The sequence below is a fragment of the Miniopterus natalensis genome, chromosome 7 (assembly GCF_054644295.1).
Source record: "Miniopterus natalensis isolate mMinNat1 chromosome 7, mMinNat1.hap1, whole genome shotgun sequence".
Taxonomy (NCBI): Eukaryota; Metazoa; Chordata; class Mammalia; order Chiroptera; family Miniopteridae; genus Miniopterus; species Miniopterus natalensis.
Genome location: NC_142087.1, coordinates 41,081,844 through 41,101,727, shown reverse-complemented (window position 1 = coordinate 41,101,727; position 19,884 = coordinate 41,081,844). Strand labels below are relative to the sequence as shown.

Here is a 19,884-nt window from a genome sequence, read left to right as displayed (position 1 = left end):
TGCTGGAGAGCCTTCAGCTGCTTTCGGCTGGGGCAGCAACTTTCCAGGACAACACCAGGTCAGGGCCCCAGCTTGGTCGTGATAAATGATGTGCCCTTTTCCCGTCCCAACATTTTGCATCATCTTCTGGCCACTCTCGAGATATTTGGGGGTCATTGTGTTTATCAATGTAAAAAACAACTGGAAAGATATAACACAGATTCCCTGCTTACCAACGGTGCAGGAGGGGAAGCAGAAATACCTTTTATGGCTTGTTTCCTGAACCAAACAGCAAGGCATCCTCTACACCTTATCAGAAGTGTCACTGGGAAAATAGCAATCCCAATGAGGGGACCATCTGATTTTCAATATGCTAATTTATGTCTTTGATGCTTTGTGTTATTTTACACAAAATGGCAATTTGAAGGTGGTTATTTAAAAAAATCCTGTTTTGACTGTCTTTCTTTAATCATTAATCCATACCTTTAAAAGTACAAAAATAAATCTAAGTCTGAGTTCCCAATAGATGAAACAATTGGTTGTGTGTCTGAAGAGTAATCCAATACATAAAAAACAAACCAATTTCAGTTAAATTCTCCTTTTGAAACCCTGAAAAAGACTCAATGATGCTGGATTTGGTTTCTACTTAACAGAGGTATATTTTGGATAGTCCAGACAGGACTGTCTAGCACTTCACTTTCACGGTCCTGAAGAGTTTTAAAACACCCCAATGCAAAAATAGTTGTATTTTTAAAAATAGCTTTATTGAGATACAATTTAGATAAGCTGCAATGTAGATAAATTGACACCACATGAAATCCACACCACAAGTGAGATATTGAACATTTCCATCACCCAAATTTTCCTCATTCTCATTGGTAACCCTCCCCTCCAGTTTCTCCCCACACCCCCTCCCCAGGCTGCTGTGCATCCATCATTGTAGATGAGTCTGCAATTTCTGAAGCTGTATGGAGAGTTGCACAGTACGTACTGTTTTTATGTTAGGCTTTTTTCGTTCAGCATAATTGCTTTGAGGTACATCCATTTTGTACTATGTCTCAATAGTCGATCAGTTCTTATTGCTGACTAGTATTCCTTTGTGTGCATGCACCACAATTTCTATAGAGTAGTTTTGCAGCTGAGGACTGGTGACATACAGAGTGTAGAAAATCATTTATAATGATAGTAAGGTTACTTACCTGATTTTTCTGAAGTCCAATTGAGATGGTAAACACATAACAAATGTAGAACATTAGATAAAGCCATAATGGAGTAAAAAAAATACATTTCACATTTATAGTCCTGGGAAATGTTGGATTAAAGTTACATATTAGGATAAGCCATTTTGAACTGGCAGAAAGCTCAGTAGGGTTAAAGAAGACTTATTTTTTTTAAGTCTGTTGGTTACTCAGTTTCATTAAACAAATATTTTTGTGCAGGGCCTATGCCTGGCACTAGCAAGGAGCCCAACCTCTCTCTTGCCCTCCAGAAGTTCATGTCCTGTAGGTGAAATGAGACACAAACAAATCATTACAAAATAAAAGGTAGAAATGAGAATTGCTATAAGAGAAGCAAAAATAGCAGCGGATGTTCAGAGGTGGAAGAAATTGTTTGCAGACAAGAGAAATGTGAGAACTTGTTTGTGAGGGTGACGTATTAGTAGGGCTTTGAAGGAAGGTTCTAGAGGAATACTTGCAGATGTGAGAGGATGCCAGCATAAGACAAGAAAGAACATGAGTGAGGGCCTGAAGGTGGGAAGTGAAGGGATGTCCACAAGTAAATCCAGGTGTTGGCACTGCCGATTTCTTCCGAGGGCTGTGAGGGAAGGATCTGTACCAGCCCCTCTCCTTGGTGTGTGGATGGCCTGCTTTGCCCTCTCTTTACAATGTCTTCCCTCTATATGGGTCTCTCTCTAAATTTCCTATTTGTATCAGGATACTACTCATCCTGGATTTACAGCCCATCCTAACCACCTCATTTTAACTTGATTACCTCTGTAAAGACCCCATTTCCAAATAAGGTCACATTCTGAGGCACTGGGGGTGAGGATCCCAACATGTCTATTTGAGCCCAGATACAGTTCAACCCAGAACAACTATGGTTGGGAGTCTGGGCTTTATCGTTCAGACCAAGGGGAGTCATGGGGGGTTTTTGATCTGGGACACCGGCAGAGGTACGCTTCCAGATGTTGATCTGGGAATGCATGAAAAATGGATTTGAGAGGGGAGAGAACAGAGTGCGCCCGAGGGGGGGGGGGGCCCTGTTGGGAGATGGGCCACAGTCCATGCCAGACCCGAGGTGGGTGCGACGGGAGAAGCAGACTTGGCTGCGGAGAAGGTAACACGCAGTGACCCAGCTTGGATGGCTGGGCGACTGCCTCCGCGCTTCATGCGTGATTAGCACTGTGTGGGTTTTGTGGGCATGTGAAGCTCTGTCACTGAGCAGTCTGTGTAGGCTGTTGTCAAGAGTATTGATAAAAAGGGCCACACATAGCAAAGGAAGGCAAATTACTAGTTCATGAACCGTCATTTGGAGATCATGGCCGGATTGCTTTTGCCCATGGGACAATCAGGACCTCGTTGTTCATCACCTTTGGTGATCAGGAATGAACTGTCATCTTTCTTGAAGGCAATTGAGTCCATTATTATAGAAGGAACCCATATGTTTAGTCTTACTGCAAATTTTTTACTTATGGCGTCTGTATATATATACACACACATACTGTTTATAAACTGCATTTATATAAACTTTCACAGTTTTCACAGCTATTGTCTAATTTTATTCTTTCACTCTCTGGGAGGTAGCAGGGGGCAAATATTATAAATCCAAATTTATATTTGAGGAAACTGAGGATTAGAGAAGTTTTCAGGTCTTGTTTGACCTAACTGGTCTTTGACTGAGTTGAGACTTTAATGGTGACTCTTGTTATGGAAAATAGAATTAGATGTTATTCCCTGTATGTTCTCCATATAATTGTTCCATGTTGGATACTGGTGGCTGGAGGAAAGCCATAGTGTGGTGCCTGGTACCACGTGGTAGGCACCCAAAGGGTGTTTGCTGAATGAATGAATGAAAGAGAGAGCATGTGGGTTGTTTATTTTTTTATCAAGGCTATGTTTTTTTAAAGAACAGTTTAAGGTTCACAGCAAAATTGAGGGGAAGGTGAAGAGAGTTCCCATCCACTCCCTCTAGACATGCACAGCCTCCCCCATTATCAGCATCCTCCACCAGAGTGGTACATTTGTCACAACTGATGAACCTACATTGACGCATCATTATCACCCAAAGTCCATAGTTTATATTAGAGTTTATTTTGTCTCCCTTCCCATTGTTAGGACTCATGTGGCTGAATTTGGTTTTCAGTCATGGAGACCATAAATTTAAACAATTGCCCATGGCTTGTGATTTCAGAATGGAAATTGTGACATACATATATAGTCTTTGGAAATAATTGTTAATAATGAATGAAAACACAGCAGCTTGCAGCTCAAATAAGGACATGGGATATGGCAGATTCCAATTAAATCAACCAAAGTAATGGTATAAATTATAATTCAGATTTCTGAACTGGCCATCTTGGTGTGACTTTTACAAGTGTGCATTGATTCTCTACGATGTGGAAGAGCTTTATTTTATGAGAGTTCACGTTCTGCAACTATGAAGAATGGTTTGATGTTATTTGGAGGAGAAGGTGACCAGAGAGAGAACTGCATTTTGAAAAAGTTAGATACTAGAAATATAAGAAATTATTTTAAAGATTAATTTGGGGGCTTCTTTGAAAATACCATGCTTGCTTGCATATTTTATTTGCAAAAATTGATTGAAGGCAATTTTGGTGAAGCCTTTGGGTAGTGGGCCAACTTAGGATCCAGCTTATTAGGAGAAGAACCACGCCTTACACCACAGATTTAATTGTTTTATTTACTTAAAGAAAACAAAATAATACATTTTTCTTTGAAAACACACACACACACATAATTTTAAAGAAATGGAAAGCAAGCCACGTATTTTCAATTTAACGGATGTCTGTTGGTCCCTTCTTCATCCAGTGTCTACATATTTGTCTCCCCTCCGATTATATAATTTAGTAACAAGTTTGTCCTTTATTCAAGGGAAAATGACTCATTTAAGGGAAAAGAAGTATAGTGCTTCACAAGCAATGGAGCAGTTTTTCTGAGGGATCTTGGGCACGTTTGACCTTAAACAAATAGAGGGCCAGCAAAATAGGTTAATTCGGGAACAGTATAGAATGGCAATTTTGGGACGTGTGTAAAGACAGCCACCAGCAGGTCCAGAGAAACAGAGGAGAGGTACACTCTTTTATAGACATGGGAGGGGCCATTGTAAACCAAGGGTTCATTGGAGGAAACTGAGATCTAGAAGTATAGTGACTTTTCATTGGCTGAGTTATGCAGTCTCCCACTGGCTGAACTGTTACTGGGCCTAGGAGGAAGCTTTTCTTCCTCCTATTGAGTTCATAAGTAGTTCACTGTCAGAGAGGTAAGGCACATTTCTTCGTGTTGGGGTCAATAGTGACACCTGTGTAAGTGTCCTCTCTTCTAGTCTCCTCACTCCATTTTATTTATTTTTTAAGATGCAGTTTCTGTTTATTTTCACAGGCAAGAGTGAGTTTTATAGAGCATTAGAATAGGCATCACTGAAACAGGGCATGATTGGCTCTGGTTGAATATCTTACCTTATTTAGAAAGATCAAGGAACAATGAAATAGGTATATAGCCCAGAGTTGGCTTGGCATTTGGGGATTGGCTGGCGGGAGATACTGTGTTTCTGGTCAAGTTGAACATTTATATGAACATGAAAGTTTGGTTTGCTGATGTGGCACCCTGGGCAGGAGCAGCTCCATCTGGGTCTAGAAATTCCTTTCAACACCTCTCAATTTACAGGAACTGTGGATGTCCAAAAGCTTCCCTCTAACCTGGGGCAATTCCCCAGACTTACTGTCCCATAGCCCTTGCATACCTGGGTTCTGTGGTGATTCTCTTAAAACCACAGGGGGTTGGCCAAGGTAGAGAATGCCATACCCTCAAGTTCCCTAAGAGAAATCCAGTCCCACAAGTCTGCATGAGCAGTGAGGACTGTATTGAAGATTGTTAGCGATATAGACAGCTTTAAGGACATCTCGGGTGTCACCAACCTTGAAAGTCCATTGGCCTCCACAAGTTTTATTGGAGGAAAGTTTCTCTTCCTTGGCCTACTGCAATATTACCAACTCCCATTTAAAAGCAAATAAGCAAAATTCTTATTTTTGTCTTGCTGAATAGCCCCCTCCCCCACTCCCTACTTGTCCACACCTTAAGGTCTTGGGGTAGGGTGGGTTGTGGCAGCAGCTTTCAAAGAAAAAGTATGCGCCTCCTAAGCAGAGTGCAGGCGAATGAAATGTCTCCACATCATTGTGTTAAGTGTGGATTTAAAAACCATTAATACTGGGTTAACCTGGATAATGTGAGAAATGTGAAACTACGTTACAGCGTTTTGGTCCTTTCCCCCCACTGTGGTCATAAATTACAAAAGAAATATAAGTGTTCCTGTGTTTTCAATTCCCAGATCTTTTTTTAAACTGAGAATGAATTGGCCCAAAGGAAGAAAATGTTTTTAGATCTGCAGAGAAACTCATACTGTCTCATGATTTTCTAAGCTTCTAAGTGACTTCCACCAAGTCACAGGTGTGGACTGTGTAAGAGTTTGCCAGCATCCATAGACTTTCCTCAAAGGTCTGAAATAAATACAGATGGGATGTCATAGCCAATTCCTTTTTAATATCAAAAAGCAATACGAAGAACAATAGATGGGTAGCTGCAGGTTGAAGAGAGGCTGGAGGATATGGAATTGAGGAAGAAGAGAAGCAGAGGCTGACTGAGAGCCTTGAGAGAGAGGGGTGGATGTTGCAAACCAAAATCAAGAGAGACACAGGAAAAAGGATTTCGAAATTATTGTGACTTTGCAGGAGAATTTGAGAAAACAATTTTTCCACTTAAAAAAAGAGAAATAATATTCAAAATAGAGTTAGTTTGTGGCTCTGAAAAGAAAGGTTTGGATCCCCATATCATGGAGAGTCATATTTGAGGTGAGCATCGTGCGGAAGGCTGAGGCCAGCAGACTTTCTCATGGCCCGCACTGTGGGAACAGAGTATGAGAATAGGGCAGTGACGAGGAGGAGAGCCTTCTGTGACTCTGACTCCAGGAATGAAGGACCATGACAGAAGTTGGAGAAATGGAATAGCATAGAATTTATTTGGGGGAAACGGCCTACAGCAGCCATGGCCCTTCCCAAAAGAATTCTTCAAGAGAATGTGGTCCCTCATCAATCTGGATTATTCAACTCTCCAGAAAGTCATCACAGTTAGCTGGGGCCCTGGGGGATGCCCCACACTCGCTGGCACTCCTCCCTACTGTCAGAGCATAGACTTGAGTCTTGTCATGTATTTCCCAAAGTGAGGAAGTTGAAACTAAGAATGTGGACTCATTGGAACTCATGAATAAGCTGTATTTCATGGTCTGGACACACCCTGCTCTTGGAGATGATGTCATTTTTAGCAATGCAATTTTGTCAGATGGTCCTGATTGCTCTTATAGTAAATGTAAGTATAACAACTTCACTCTTTATGCAGCCGAGTTGGACTGAGCCTCACAGCTGAGCCACTGTGGGTTTTTTTAATCACCTTTCTTTGGAATTGTAGAATTACTCTGTCCTCAGGGTTAAGGGGAGGGGTGATACACTGTGGGAAATTCTGGAGGAAAATTTCTACTTATTCTGAGAAGTAAAGAGAATTTTATGTTTTGAAATCTAACTTGCCACACTCTAAGTACATAAGGAAATGAATCCGGAGGAAACAGAAAAATAAGCAGCTTACAATTGTGGTTTCTCCAGCAAATCTCTCCTTTGTACTGGGTAACAGTCTCCTATGCGTACATTTTCATTTTAAACACATTGCTTTGGTGTAGGATCTGTTATTTTAAAAATGTGTACAAAGCTCTATTGTAATCTGATTTTAAATCAGGGCTCATCAATCTGACTTTTAGATTCACTAGATACATTTTGTATTTCAGAAATATATTTGCCCAAGCATTCTGGCTTTTAAAACTTAGGTGGATTTTCCTAAAAAGTCAAGAAAAATATTTTACATTTTTTTCATGTTATTAACTTCTCTATTCAGAGGTCTAATTAAAAATGTGTAATGTAGCAGAAAACATAAGACAAAAATTCTGATTTTTGTGTTTGGTGTGCTTTAACCTGGAAGAAGGCCCTTTGGTTCCTACACTTGATCTCCTTGGGGAGACTTTTTCAGACTGTGGAAGTTTGCATTGGAAAGGTCCACATGACTCAGTCACCTCCTCAGATTGCAGAAATTGTCTTTGTGGATGATTCAAATGGTCCATTTTTTCTTATCAGTAGGACATGGTGGGTTCAAATGGCAAGTTCTCTTCTGCTGGTGCAGAGCTTCTCTTCCATCAACACAGTTCTGAAATCACTTCTAATTTTAAACTTTATAGCCTCTACTGCCCGACTGCATTTACTTTTGGCAAACAGTTACTTTGTTAAAAAAATCATGTATTTATTCATTGATTGATAGAAAAACAAACAAAAAGAACAGGGAAAACACCCATCTGTCACATGTTGTTCCTAGAAAATCAGTCCAGTGTTTTGTCAATTCTAAATTGGAACATGGAGACCAAACTTTTTAGAAGTAAATTACCATATTGAAAGGAAGGACATTTTGACACATGCTACAACACGGATCAACCTTGAGGATGGAGGAGGGGATCAGGATATGCCATCCTATATTGATTTTTTTGAGCTGAAGGCATTGAGAAATGGCAGACAAAAAGAACTCTCTGCCCTCCTCCTTTCTGCCTAAAAAGCAGTGTATAAATTTCCCATCACTCTTGTACCAGAATGAGGAGAGCAACCTTGTCACAGAAGACAAAGAGCTGGCACTGGCATGAGTCTGCATAAACAAATTTACTGAAACAGCCCTTATCTTGTTAGTTCCCCCCATATATTTCCTAGTGACCTCCCATATCACCCCTTGAAGCCCAAAGCCCCTTTCCTTCGTCTAATCACATCTCTACAATTTATCACCCATTGTTAAAATGGTACAGAAGCCCTGAGTCTAACCACTTCTTTGGATTTTTCACTTTTCTGTGAAGCCCCTGTGCACGTAAAATTATTAACATCAGTAAAATTTGTGTGTCTTTTTTCTTATTAGTCTGTCTTTTGTCAGTTTAATTCATAGGCCCCAGAACAAAACTAAGAGGATAGAGGAAAAATTTTTTCCTTCCCCACAAGGACATTATGCTAAGTGAAATAAGCCAGTCACAAAAAAGACAAATACTCTATGAATCTACTTATATGAGGTATTTAGAGTGGTCAAATTAATACAGACAGAAAGTAGAATGGTGGTTGCCAGGGGCTGGGGGAGGGGTAATGGAAGTTAGTGTTTAGTGGGTACAGACTTTTAGTTGGGATGATAACGTTCTGGAGATGGATGTGGGTGACAGTTGCACAACAATGTGAAAGTACTTAAAGCAACTGTACTCTTAAAAAATGGTTAAGTGGCAACTTTAATGTGCTGTGTATTTTACCACAGTTTTTAAAAATTGAATTACTGTGGCTAGCGTGAACTGCTGCTCTGTGGAAAACTTGGAGTAACAGCTGAATGCCAGATAACCATGCCTGCCCTGGCGAGCACTCTGAAACTCGATCAAATGACTTCTCACCTTTACGTGCTAATTTTCATTGTGCCAGGGAGGTGGTTGGTTCTCCAGGCCCAGGGTGCTGCCCACCAGAGAGAGGGAAGCACCTTTTCCTTCTGGCTTCCTTTTCCATCCTCTCAGTCCCATTCCAGGCAATACTGTGCAGAACCACATGTGCAAAATGAAGCAAGATGAGTTGGCTCCAGATTTTTTGGGGCAAGCCAGTGACAGGAAGAAGGAGAAGAGTTTACTAGAAAGTCTGTTCTTGGGAGAAACCCCAGTCAAATGAGTGTCCCCAATGGGGCCCTGGGCTTTCAATTTGTGCAGTTTTAGTGGCTGGCGTTAAAATGAAATTCAGGTAAATACTAAGTACAAGGCAGAGATTCTTACCTTGTGGAACAGCTGTCTAGATGATCCTCTGCCAATGATGTGTGGTTACTTTTCAGAGAAATGTTCTGCCAATGATTCTAGGATGTGGGAGGAGATAGATAATGGGTGGATGTGAGATAGAAACCCGGAGATGTACAGATAGACGTGTGCCCGTTAGAGTTCCTCTGACAATCTTGTGACTCTCTAGGATAGTCCTGTCAATGAAACTTTCTGCAGTGATGGAGATGTACTAGCCGCTGACCACGTGAAGTGTGGCTAGTGTGACTGAGGAACTAAATGTTTAATTCTATTTAATTTTAATTAGTTTAAATGTAAATAGCCACACATGGTTAATGGCTAGTTATTGGACAGCCCAGCTCTAGATCACCTGGTGTGTGATTCTTACCCAATTCATCATGACATGAGACCCTGAAGCTTGGTTTGGTTTTGGGAAGACTGAGGAATTCATGTCTGCTTAGGGTTAGACCTGAGGATAATTCTGGAATTTTTAATTAGGACATTGGACTCCCCAAAACCTTGTCAAAAGTAGACCTACTATCATTAATTAATTATTTGATTAATTATTAATTGAATAATGTTTATTGAGCACCTACTATAGGATAGACACTGTTTTTAAAGGGGTTCTTGTAGAGAACAAAGCCCACAGGTATTCTTGCCCTTATGGGGCTTAGGGTCTGCAGGAAAGTCAGACATTGAACACGCAAACTCAAGTGTGAACTGAAGCATGTCCAGGAAGAGGTCTCACCTCACATCAGTAGGAGGAGTCATTGTGGTGCAGAGGTCAGATGAAGGCATGGTCATTTTGTCACATTCTGTTTTAACAGGGACACTTCCAGTCCTGTGGTCCCTGATTCAATCTTTTCAGTTCTTTTCTTGCTACTTTCCTTCTCGTTACAGTTTCCTTGGGCTGGGCTGGTGCCTTTAACCCAGAGGCTGAAGTTGTAAAAATGGCAAACCTTTGTTTCACCCCAAAAAGAGTTTCAGAGGGAGAAGAGAGTTGGGGACAGTGGGCATGGCTGAGGCAGGGATCTGGGGCAGGCACAGGCCACAGGTCATTGCCACAGTCCCCAGGGTCCCCCAGGATGCCGAGGCAGCTGGGGACAGTGCTTCCCAAGGCACCTGAGACTGGGATGGTGGCCAAGGCTACAGCCTGAGTCAGCCCTCCAGCTCTCCCAGTACCTCCTGACTGTCCCCGTGGCTGTCAGCTCCTCGGTTGGTGCCCCCAGGCTGGGTCCAGCTGGTTGGCTGATTCCGTAAATGTTCACTGAGCATCTTTGTGTGCTCACAGTCCAGGGGCCCCTGCTAACACTTGGGCTGCTTTTGCTTTAGTCACTCCCCTGCTGGTCATCCAGCCCTGGCTGCCTTAGAGGGCGGAGGTGTTCCCTAGGTCTGGGGCTGCTTCTCAACTCTGGCTGTGCTTGACAATGACTTAGGGAGTTTTTGAAAGTTACAGAGACCTGGGTGCCCCTGCCCCCAAGCCAATTAAAATGAGAACTTGAGGGGTAAGGCCCAGGCTTTTTGGTAAGGCTCCCTGGCCAGAGTATTGTCCTGCAGTGCTCCAGCTGATTGGGGTAGGGAGCTTGGAAATCCGATCGGTTCTCCCCCATCCTCTGTGCAACCTCCCAGCTGGCTGCTGTGGAAGCAGGAACCCCGTTTCTGTGAAGAAGATCCCAGTATGGCTGTGGGGATGGACAGCCCCTACCTCCTTCCCTCACAGCCCCACACTGAGGCCTGAGGACCTAAGGCCACCGCTGGGGTCCATGTTGTCCTGCCCTGAGAAGTGGGAGTGGGAGCTTTCCCACGGTTAGAGGTGGCTGCCTGATCATTTCCAGCTGTCACTGGGAAGGCCAGACCCGAAGACTGTTAGAGATGCTGTCAACCTCGACTGCATTGCCTGAAATGGAAACCCTGCCTCCACCACTGAGGGGAGGGCGTGTGAGGGTGGAGAGGAAGGTGGGAGCTCCAGGGAGCTTTTCTAAGTTATGAACTGGCTCCAAAGTAATACTGACTTCACAGAAAAGAATGAAGTGTGTTGGAAAAGCCAAAACTTCCTTACACCCGGCTCAGCACTGAGGGGTTAAGGCCCCCGGCTGGGGTGAGAGGTCGTACCCCTTCCCAGGGCACCCAAGCCTCCTGTTCTGCTCTCCTGTTCTGCTCAGCCTCACCCAAGAGGCTTTAACATGGGCTGTCATCTCCTGGCACATTAACAGAACGCAGAGCAAGCACATTTTCACATTCAATCTTAAATGCTCAGAGGAACCAAGTTTTTCTGAGATTACACATTTTTCTAGCATTATGCTGTACTCGAGCGTGCAAAACAAGGACGTGGAATTTTTCTTTTTATATAGTTTCTAGGACCACACAGGATTGTTTTGGTAGGTGGGTGGGAGGGCCAGGGGCTCATGTGTACCTGGACCAAACTAGGCACTCAGGTGAATGTTTGCTGAGTGGGGACAGGGGCTACCTTCTTTAGACATCTCTGGGTGGGTGCAGCCGTTCTGAATTTAGGGCAAGTGTCAGAGAGACTCACAGCTTCTACGTGCCAGGAGACTGCGGGGTGCAGAGGAGAACGCGGGTTTCAAGCCCAGCCCTGGCTGCCTAACCATCGGAGCTTGGACAAGTCACTTAGCCTCTCTGAGCCTCTGTTTGCTCAGCGTGAAAAGGGGAAAATCTGAATTGTGGGGACGTGATGGGGGTGTGGTGGGAATGAGAACGAAGAGCCTAGAAGGGAGGCCTTGCCCCCTCCTTACCCCTCACTCCTTGAGCAGCCCTTTTCTGTTTATTGGGCTTTCTCTTCAGTTTTTCTTGAAAGAGGCTTCCTCCCGACCTTCTCAAAATCTGCACACCAGGCCCCACCCCAGACCAATTAAATCAGCACCTCTGAAGGTGAGACCCAGGCATCGGTAGTTTTTCACAGTTCCCTGGTGACTCTCATGGCCACGGTGAGAACCGAGGCCCTAAAACACCAGCTGAAGCAGGGACAGTGAAAGGGGAGGGACCCTAGCCCTGGGGCAGCGCTGTCAGCAGGGCCCTCTTGGAATTCTGCAAGGACACCTGGCCCGGCCTGGCCTGGCGGGGGAGTGGACCCTTGCATTGGAGGTTTGGGTGACATGGTTTGGGCTCTCCTGGAAGACGCTGAAGTCCATTACCTGGAGGAGTCTATAATTCTCTCTGGAGCATAACTGAACAGCACCCGCCGCCAGGCTGGCGCCCGAGGTGGGGTCGCTTGGCTGGCACGAGGGCCGCAGGCCACCTGGCAGCTGGTCGACACGAACCCCACCCCTGAGCAGCACACAGCAACCCCTGGGGAATGATACAAAGACTCTTTCTTTCTGGGAATTGGCCCTAAAAAGGCGACCAGCTGCTAGTGCTGGTGTTCAAGACAAAGAGAACCGGATGAGGTTCGAGAGTCATGGTTCGGAGCCAGAAATAGAAGTTGGGGTAAATTAAGGAGCCGCTTACATCTGAGCTGTGAGCTGGGCCCTGGGGGTGCTGCAGCCCTGGGGCCGTCCCTCGGAGCCCGGTGGCTGCTGGACGGCTACTGTCCGGCCTAGGCCCAGGCCTCCTGGGTCTGGAGACTTTACAACTTCTCACAAGGGCCCGTGTGATGCTCAAATGCATCAGGGGACATGCACTTTTAAAGGGGACTTTTTAATGGTTCTACCTGCTTCCTTTTGTCTCTCATTAGCTGTATCGGTCAAGGCATCTTTTTAAAAAATCTGAACACAAATAGCATGAGATGCTGTCTCCGAAGGCTCGTGGCCCCCCACCTTCGTTAGTATCAGGGAGAGAAGGCGCTGAGATAACCTGGATACTATGGGAGACAAGGGTGCCAGGGACGCTTCTTTAAAATAAAACAAATGACCCTGAGTTACACTGAAAAATTGTCCACAAAGCAGCAAACTCTGGAACTGAAGTTTGTTGGTGAAACAGAAGGTCAGTTTGTGAAAAATGGCCACATCCAGCGGGAACCGCGGGGCCAAGTTTTTCTGTGTTGTGTGTTTCCCCGCCTTCAGTGGGAGGGCAGCTGGGTGCTGGTGGGGTGCTATGGAACCTAAGAGGCGGAGGAAGGAGGCCAAAGGACTTGGGCCGGACCCCAGGGGTCACTGCTGGATTAAGAAGACCTGGAGAAAGCGGGCGGGGCACTGAGTGACCCGGGCCCTCTTCATCCGAGTCTAACTCTGCAGGGACAGAGTGCTTGTGACAGCAGCCGGTAAAGAGAGATGCCACCCTTTTCCGCCGCAGGTACCGTGTGAACTTCAGACCCAGATATGTCACCAGGTACAAGATGGTGACGCAGCTGGAATGGAGGTGCTGCCCCGGCTTCAGAGGGGCAGACTGCCAGGAGGGTCCCAGGGACCCCGTGAAGACGCCGCGTCCTACGCCCGCTCGGCCCCCGCCCGCGCGGCCTCGCAACAGCTTCAAGAAGCCCACAGGTAACTGGCATTTCCGGCGCTGCTGTGGTCTGCGCCGCTGGGCTGTCCGGGGGCTTCAGAGGGCAGGTGTCTGCCTGTGGTGGGCGCAGGTGGCACCCACATCTATTTGCAGAAGCAGCAGCAGTTGGAAGACGGACTTTTTGCAAGTAAATGGCTTCTTAGGGCCAACTTGCCGTGGGAGCCGAGGCCTTAGAGATCAGGGCAGGAGATGCTGAGAGTTTCAGGCTTGGAGAGCCTGAGGCGGACGTGAGGGGAGATTCAAAAGCAGTGGGGCTTTGTTTTTACTTTGCTTTCATCTACAAGCTCCCACAAACCCGAATTTAAAGGCGTTAAAATAGTTTTTTAAAAAAATAGGTAAATAGAATCATTCTCATTCTGTCTCGGGTGAGATGTGTGCAAAGCTAAGCCCCACATTGCAAGCCTCCAGTGAGGTTGTTCCTCAATTTGTTTTTGAATTTTTTGAAGTGAAGTAGCAGAAACTCAATGAATTGATAAGAAAGAAATGATCATTTTCACCAAAGTACACCTTTGCTTTTATTTTTATTTTTCTTACCCAAAGATATACAGAGAGGAAGAGGGGCAGAGAGAGAGAGACATCGATCGGTTGCCTCCCGTATGCACCCTGACTGGGAATCGAACCCGCAACCTTTCAGTGTACAGAATGACGCTCCAGCCAACTGAGCCACACCAGCCAGGGCAAACACAGGACAATATTTAAGTACAAATATTCTCACCACTAAGTGATAACTACCATTAACATTTTGTTATAAAACACTACTCTCTTTCCCGTGTTGGCATACGCATTGTTGTGAAAGAAAAATCCGTCCATCCCACGAATATTTATTGAGCTTCTGCTTCTACACTAGGCAGCTGGGAAATGGGAGAAACAAGGCAGACACAGTCCCTGACCTCATCAAAGGCAAACATTAGACAAGTAATTACAATAAGTCATGATAGGTACTATGATGGGCACAAGTGATCTTGGATCATAGTAGTTTATTTCTGTTCAGTTTAATTTCAGAAAAGTTTAAGCATACATGTAGCTTAATGAGTCGAATGGCTTTATAAGGACTGTTAGGAGAAGCACTTTCCCTTCCCAGGGGTAATTACTTTAAATGCTTCAGGTCCCTTTTGTGATTTACTTTTCTATCTATTGACTTCTCATATGGAAGGTGAGGATGTGACTGCCTTTCATTTATTTGCCAACACACTGCTCCTGTGCCCCCGTCTTTTCCATCTAGTTATACCATGTTTTTATTTACTCAGTGTAGTAACTATGTAGAGAGTGTTTGCAGCAGCCGTGTGCTATGAATCTGTTGCATGTCCTACGCAGCTTTTTTATTTCTGTGGTGTTAATAATGATCTTATAGTTTTCTTTGCTTGGTTTTCTATGTTTTTATTCCTATTTCAACCCAAACTCTCCTCTGGTTATCTAAATGTGCTCTCATTATATTCAATACATCAGTTTTATCTTCCTTAAGAAACGTCTCCTGGAACCCTCTTGCTGGCCCACGTGGACTGTTCACAGCTGCTGCCCTGGGGTCTTAACTGGCCCCTTTCCTGTCGATTCCATGTTTCCTGTACCCCCCGTTTGCTCCTTAATTCATTCCCTTGCTTTGGTGGAGCACACCTTCTGGTAGTTCCATGAGAAAACTGCACGAGAGAGAAACTTTTTGATATTTTATAATTTAAAAATATTTTTACTCTAGTTTCAGAATTCTAGGTTGGAAATAATTTTTCTTTAGGTTTGAAAGTATTTTTCAATTTTCTCCTAGCTTCCACTACAGCTGTTAAAAAGTCCAAAACCATTCTAATTCCCATTTTTTTTATGTGTGACTTGGCTGTTTTTGGTGTGTGTTCATTTTATGGGATTTCAAAAGGGAATGAAAGGAAATGCTTATCCTCAATCCACTGTTATTATTAAGAACATACTATTTTTGGAACTTATCTTTTAACTTAACCTATAATGAACAACCTTTTATGTCATTAAATATTCTACAATATCATGTAATGGCTTCAGAGAGTGTGATTATTTGAACACAATCCCCTACTGATGGTCACTTAGGCTGTCTGCAAGTTTTTATTATTATAGGTAATATTTGAAAAAACATTTTTTCCTGTAAAATCTTTAGATTCCTCCCTGGTTACTAGAATAAATTTCTAGAACTGTGAAATTACAGGGTCAAAAGGATCCTGAGCATTTGGATACACATTCCCAAATTATCCTTCCAGAGAGTTGTAGCAGTTCCCACAGTCACCAGCAGGATATGAAAGAAGCATTTTCCTACATCCTGATCATCTCCGGTCTCCTGCCCTTTGTTTTCATTTCCTTTGCTCAGAATAGCATTTCATTTGTATGTGATTCAATAACTTGTTTTCTTCTTCTAGTGTTTTGAGATAAAATATGTTTTTCAGCATGAAAATATGGTGTTCTTTACAGTTCTCCACTTGGGAGTTTGACCATCTGGACTCCAGTCTTGGTTTTACCACTAAAATGATTTTAATAAATAATAGTTGTTGTTATGATGTGCAAAAGTTTAGAGGAGGTAAAAAACAATGAACAGCCCTAGCCGGTTTTGCTCAGTGGTTAGAGCGTCAGCCTGCGGACTGAAGGGTCCCGAGTTCGATTCTGGTCAAGGGCACGTACCACGGTTTCAGGCTTGATCCCCGGCCCTGGTCAGGGCGCGTGAGGGAGGCAACCGGTCGATGTGTCTCTCTCACATCGATGTCTCTGTCTGTCTCTGTCTCTCTCTCTCTCTGTCTCTCTCTCTCTGGCCCCCCTTCCACTCTCTCTGAAAAGCAATGGAAAAATATCCTCGGGTTGGTGAGGATTAAAAAAATAAACAAAAAACCCCAAAGAAACACAATGACCATTAAACTCAAATATCTACAACATTCTAAATTTGTTTCTAGTGTTTTCAGCGCTCGCTAACCCATTGATTTCATTGTAACCTGTTGTGCGCTGGCCTGTTCTCACTGTGCGTGCAGGCTTGTCGATGCTAAGCCTTTCCTGTATTCCTTGTATCCTGCTCTGCATTCAAGGACATGGCTTGCTTCTTAGTCTCCTATTGCCTCAGGTTTTAATCATCTCCTTTTAGTTTAATTTATCTTTCTCTATATCTATCAGTTTATTTCTACTTTATGACTCATCACAATCATCTTTATAATATTTTTTCTCTCTCTTGGACTATTTCCTTGGAGTTATATTTCTCAAAGTAGGATTATCAAAAATTCAAAGTTTATGTTCTTTGACTTAGTGAACCTTCCTACATATGGCCGTATGGCTCCATTACTGGGAGATGCCAAGAGAATCAGTTGCTTGATCTCTCTTGCTTTTAGTTTTTCCAACTGCATAACAGCGCTGAACGGTGGCTCTGAGACTCCTTTAGCATAGGGATGCTAATAAAAAGAAGAGAACATTTAGGAGTTACATGGAGGGTAACTTGCTGCTTGAAATGATATCATACAACCCAACAGCTAATGGGTGGATCTTGCTAAAGTGGCTTCTTGTGGTTTTATAGTATGCAGTCAACCATTGGTGCGTGACCGCAGTTCACTAATGTGGGGGATGATATTTTTGTATGATAAAGTAGATAAAGAATATTTCCCTTCAGGGTGAAAGAAACCATTGAGTATCATATACCATGTACATATTCTCTTAACACCCTAGGAGAGAAGATAGTATCTCTGCTCCATGGTTGAGGGGATTATAGTTCACAGAAGTTAATTAACTTGCTCGAGGGCAGACAGTAAACTGCAGAGGCAAAATGCAAGTGGAGATCTGTTGACTCAAAGCCCATAGTCTTTTCCACTCTACTCTAATAATTACCTGTGGTGAGAGTGGATCTGGAAGTGAAGGTTTACGTGTACTCCGTAAGTACCTTGTTTATTGTCTTTGCAGAAACAAGGTAAAAGTAGAAAATGTTAAGTCATGTCCAACTCTTTCTTTGTAACAGACGATGAACCAAGCCATGTCTCGGAGCCCAAGAAGACTTTGTCACCAACTCGTGCAGTGGAACCAAGTCGGGCAGTAGATCCAGAACTGGGGCCCCAAGAACTTCAGGATAAGAAAATCCAGGTGCTTGAGGAGAAGGTTCTCCGGCTCACAAGGACGGTTCTTGATCTCCAGTCTTCCATTGCTGGAGTGAATGAAAACCTCAAACATACAGTTCAGGATGATGCCAGCAAAATGCTCAGTAATCTGCATCCCCAGCCAGTGCCTGACAGTGCTGTTGGTAAAGACACTAAAACAGACCAGCTTCCTGGTGTCCTCAACAAAAAGGAATCTGGCATGAAGGACATCAAATCTGAATTGGCTGAAGTCAAGGATGCTCTGAAGACCAAGAGTGACAAGCTGGAAGAGCTGGATGGGAAAGTGAAGGGCTATGAAGGGCAGCTTAAACAGCTCCAGGAGGCTGCCCAGGGCCCTACGGTGACCATGACGACCAATGAACTCTACCAAGCCTATGTCGATAGTAAGATTGATGCCCTGAGAGAGGAGCTCATGGAGGGAATGGACAGAAAGCTGGCTGATCTGAAGAACTCATGTGAGTACAAACTGATTGGTCTACAACAGCAGTGTGATGACTATGGGAGCAGCTACCTGGGAGTGATTGAGCTTATAGGAGAGAAGGAAACAAACCTGAAAAAAGAAATAAATGACCTTCGAGCCCAGGTACAAGGTACTTCAGCCAAGTCAAATTGCTGTGATGGTGAAAAGACTGGTGACTTTGGGCAACAGATCAAGGTATTAGACCAGAAAATTGAAAGAGTTGCTGAAGCCACCAGAATGCTAAATGCGAGACTGGACAATGAGTTTGACCGACTCATAGTACCAGAACCAGATGTGGACTTTGATGCAAGATGGAATGAACTAGATGCAAGGATCAATGTGACAGAGAAGAATGCAGAAGAACATTGCTTTTACATTGAAGAAACCCTTCGGGGGACCATTAATGGAGAGGTAGATGACTTGAAGCAACTTCTGGATCAGAAAATACAGTGGCTGGAAGAGCGTCTGGGGAGCGTTCTCCTAGAGATGGCCAACAACACCGATGCAGAACTCACTCCCCCAGCATCAGCCCTACCAGGTGTTTCAGGGGCTGGGCATGAACAGGTCATGACAGAATTAAACAACCTGAAGAACAAAGTTCAAGTTGTTGAGGATACTTGCCTGCAGAACTTCCATGGAGAGCTTCATGGGATAGAAGATACTTTACCAAATGGAGAAGACCACACAGTGGGTGATAGTTTGAGTCTTTTGAAATCTCTAAATGACACAATGCATAGGAAATTTCAAGAAACTGAACGTAGCATCCAGAAACTTCAACAAGATTTTAGTTTTCTTTATTCTCAACTAAACCACACAGACAATGATATGAAGCATCTTCAGAATGAGCTGAGCAAGTGTAGAGAAGGTAAAAACACTGGAGTGGATGGGTTTTCTAAGGGGGGTGAGCAAGAAAGGACGATGGAGCCCCTCCCATCTCCCCCAGACACCATGGCTCCTTGCTGCAGCGAGCTGGAGGAGAGATGGCAGAGGCTGCAGAGCCAGGTTCTCTCTGAGCTGGACACTTGTAAGGAAAATACACACGGGGTCCAGAGGGAGGTCTCTGTGGTTGAGGACAGGGTGTCTCAGATGGAGAAAACTTGCAGCAAACTGGACTCCATCTCAGGAAGTCTTCAGAGGATCAAGGACGGGCTCAACAAGCATGTCAGCAGCCTGTGGAGTTGTGTCAGGCAGATGAACGGGACGCTCCGGTCACATTCCAGAGACATTTCTGGCCTGAAGAATTCTGTGCAGCAGTTCTATAGCCATGTTTTCCAGATTTCTACTGACTTGCAAGATCTGATCAAATTTCAGCCATCAGCAAGTAAGTTGACCTTTACAATGTCATTCTTGTATGTGTTTGCAACATGCATTGTGCTAGATTTTCGACAGTCTGTGGAATCACATCAGTGCTACTCAAAGTGTGCTTCATAGATTGGCGCATTTGTGAATCATTTTGTGTTGGGTAGCAATGACATAAATACCAACATTGAGAGTAAGTAGTTAGAAACGTTTTAAATAATTTGACATCACTGTAGCATTCAAGCACATGTGTGTGGGCTGCATCCAAGAACTGTTGGCTTCTGGTCCACAGCACATTTCCTTTGTGTCTCCCAGAGTTGAACACCGACTTACTGGGCCCATAAGGAACTTACTTAGGGCCAGCTGTGTGCCCCAAAGGACCCCTCACTTCCTGATCTGTCCTCTCGCTGTTTTCTCTCCTCCTCTTTGGGCCTTTATCACCTTTTCGACCTTGCTCAGCTCCAAGTGACAAAGGCCCTTATGCATTGAGCTGAGATTTTGTGGCCTGGTATG

General features: G+C 44.0%; 1 protein-coding gene across 1 annotated transcript in view; it reads left to right on the top strand.

Moving 5' to 3' along the window:
* EMILIN2 (elastin microfibril interfacer 2) overlaps positions 1–19,884 on the top strand; it is a 42,182-nt gene that overhangs the window by 7,952 nt on the left and 14,346 nt on the right. The window contains exons 3-4 of the mRNA XM_087818977.1: positions 13,330–13,520; positions 17,477–19,393. Of these exons, the coding sequence (XP_087675103.1) occupies positions 13,330–13,520; positions 17,477–19,393 (2,108 nt within the window). The remainder of the gene's footprint in view (positions 1–13,329; positions 13,521–17,476; positions 19,394–19,884) is intronic.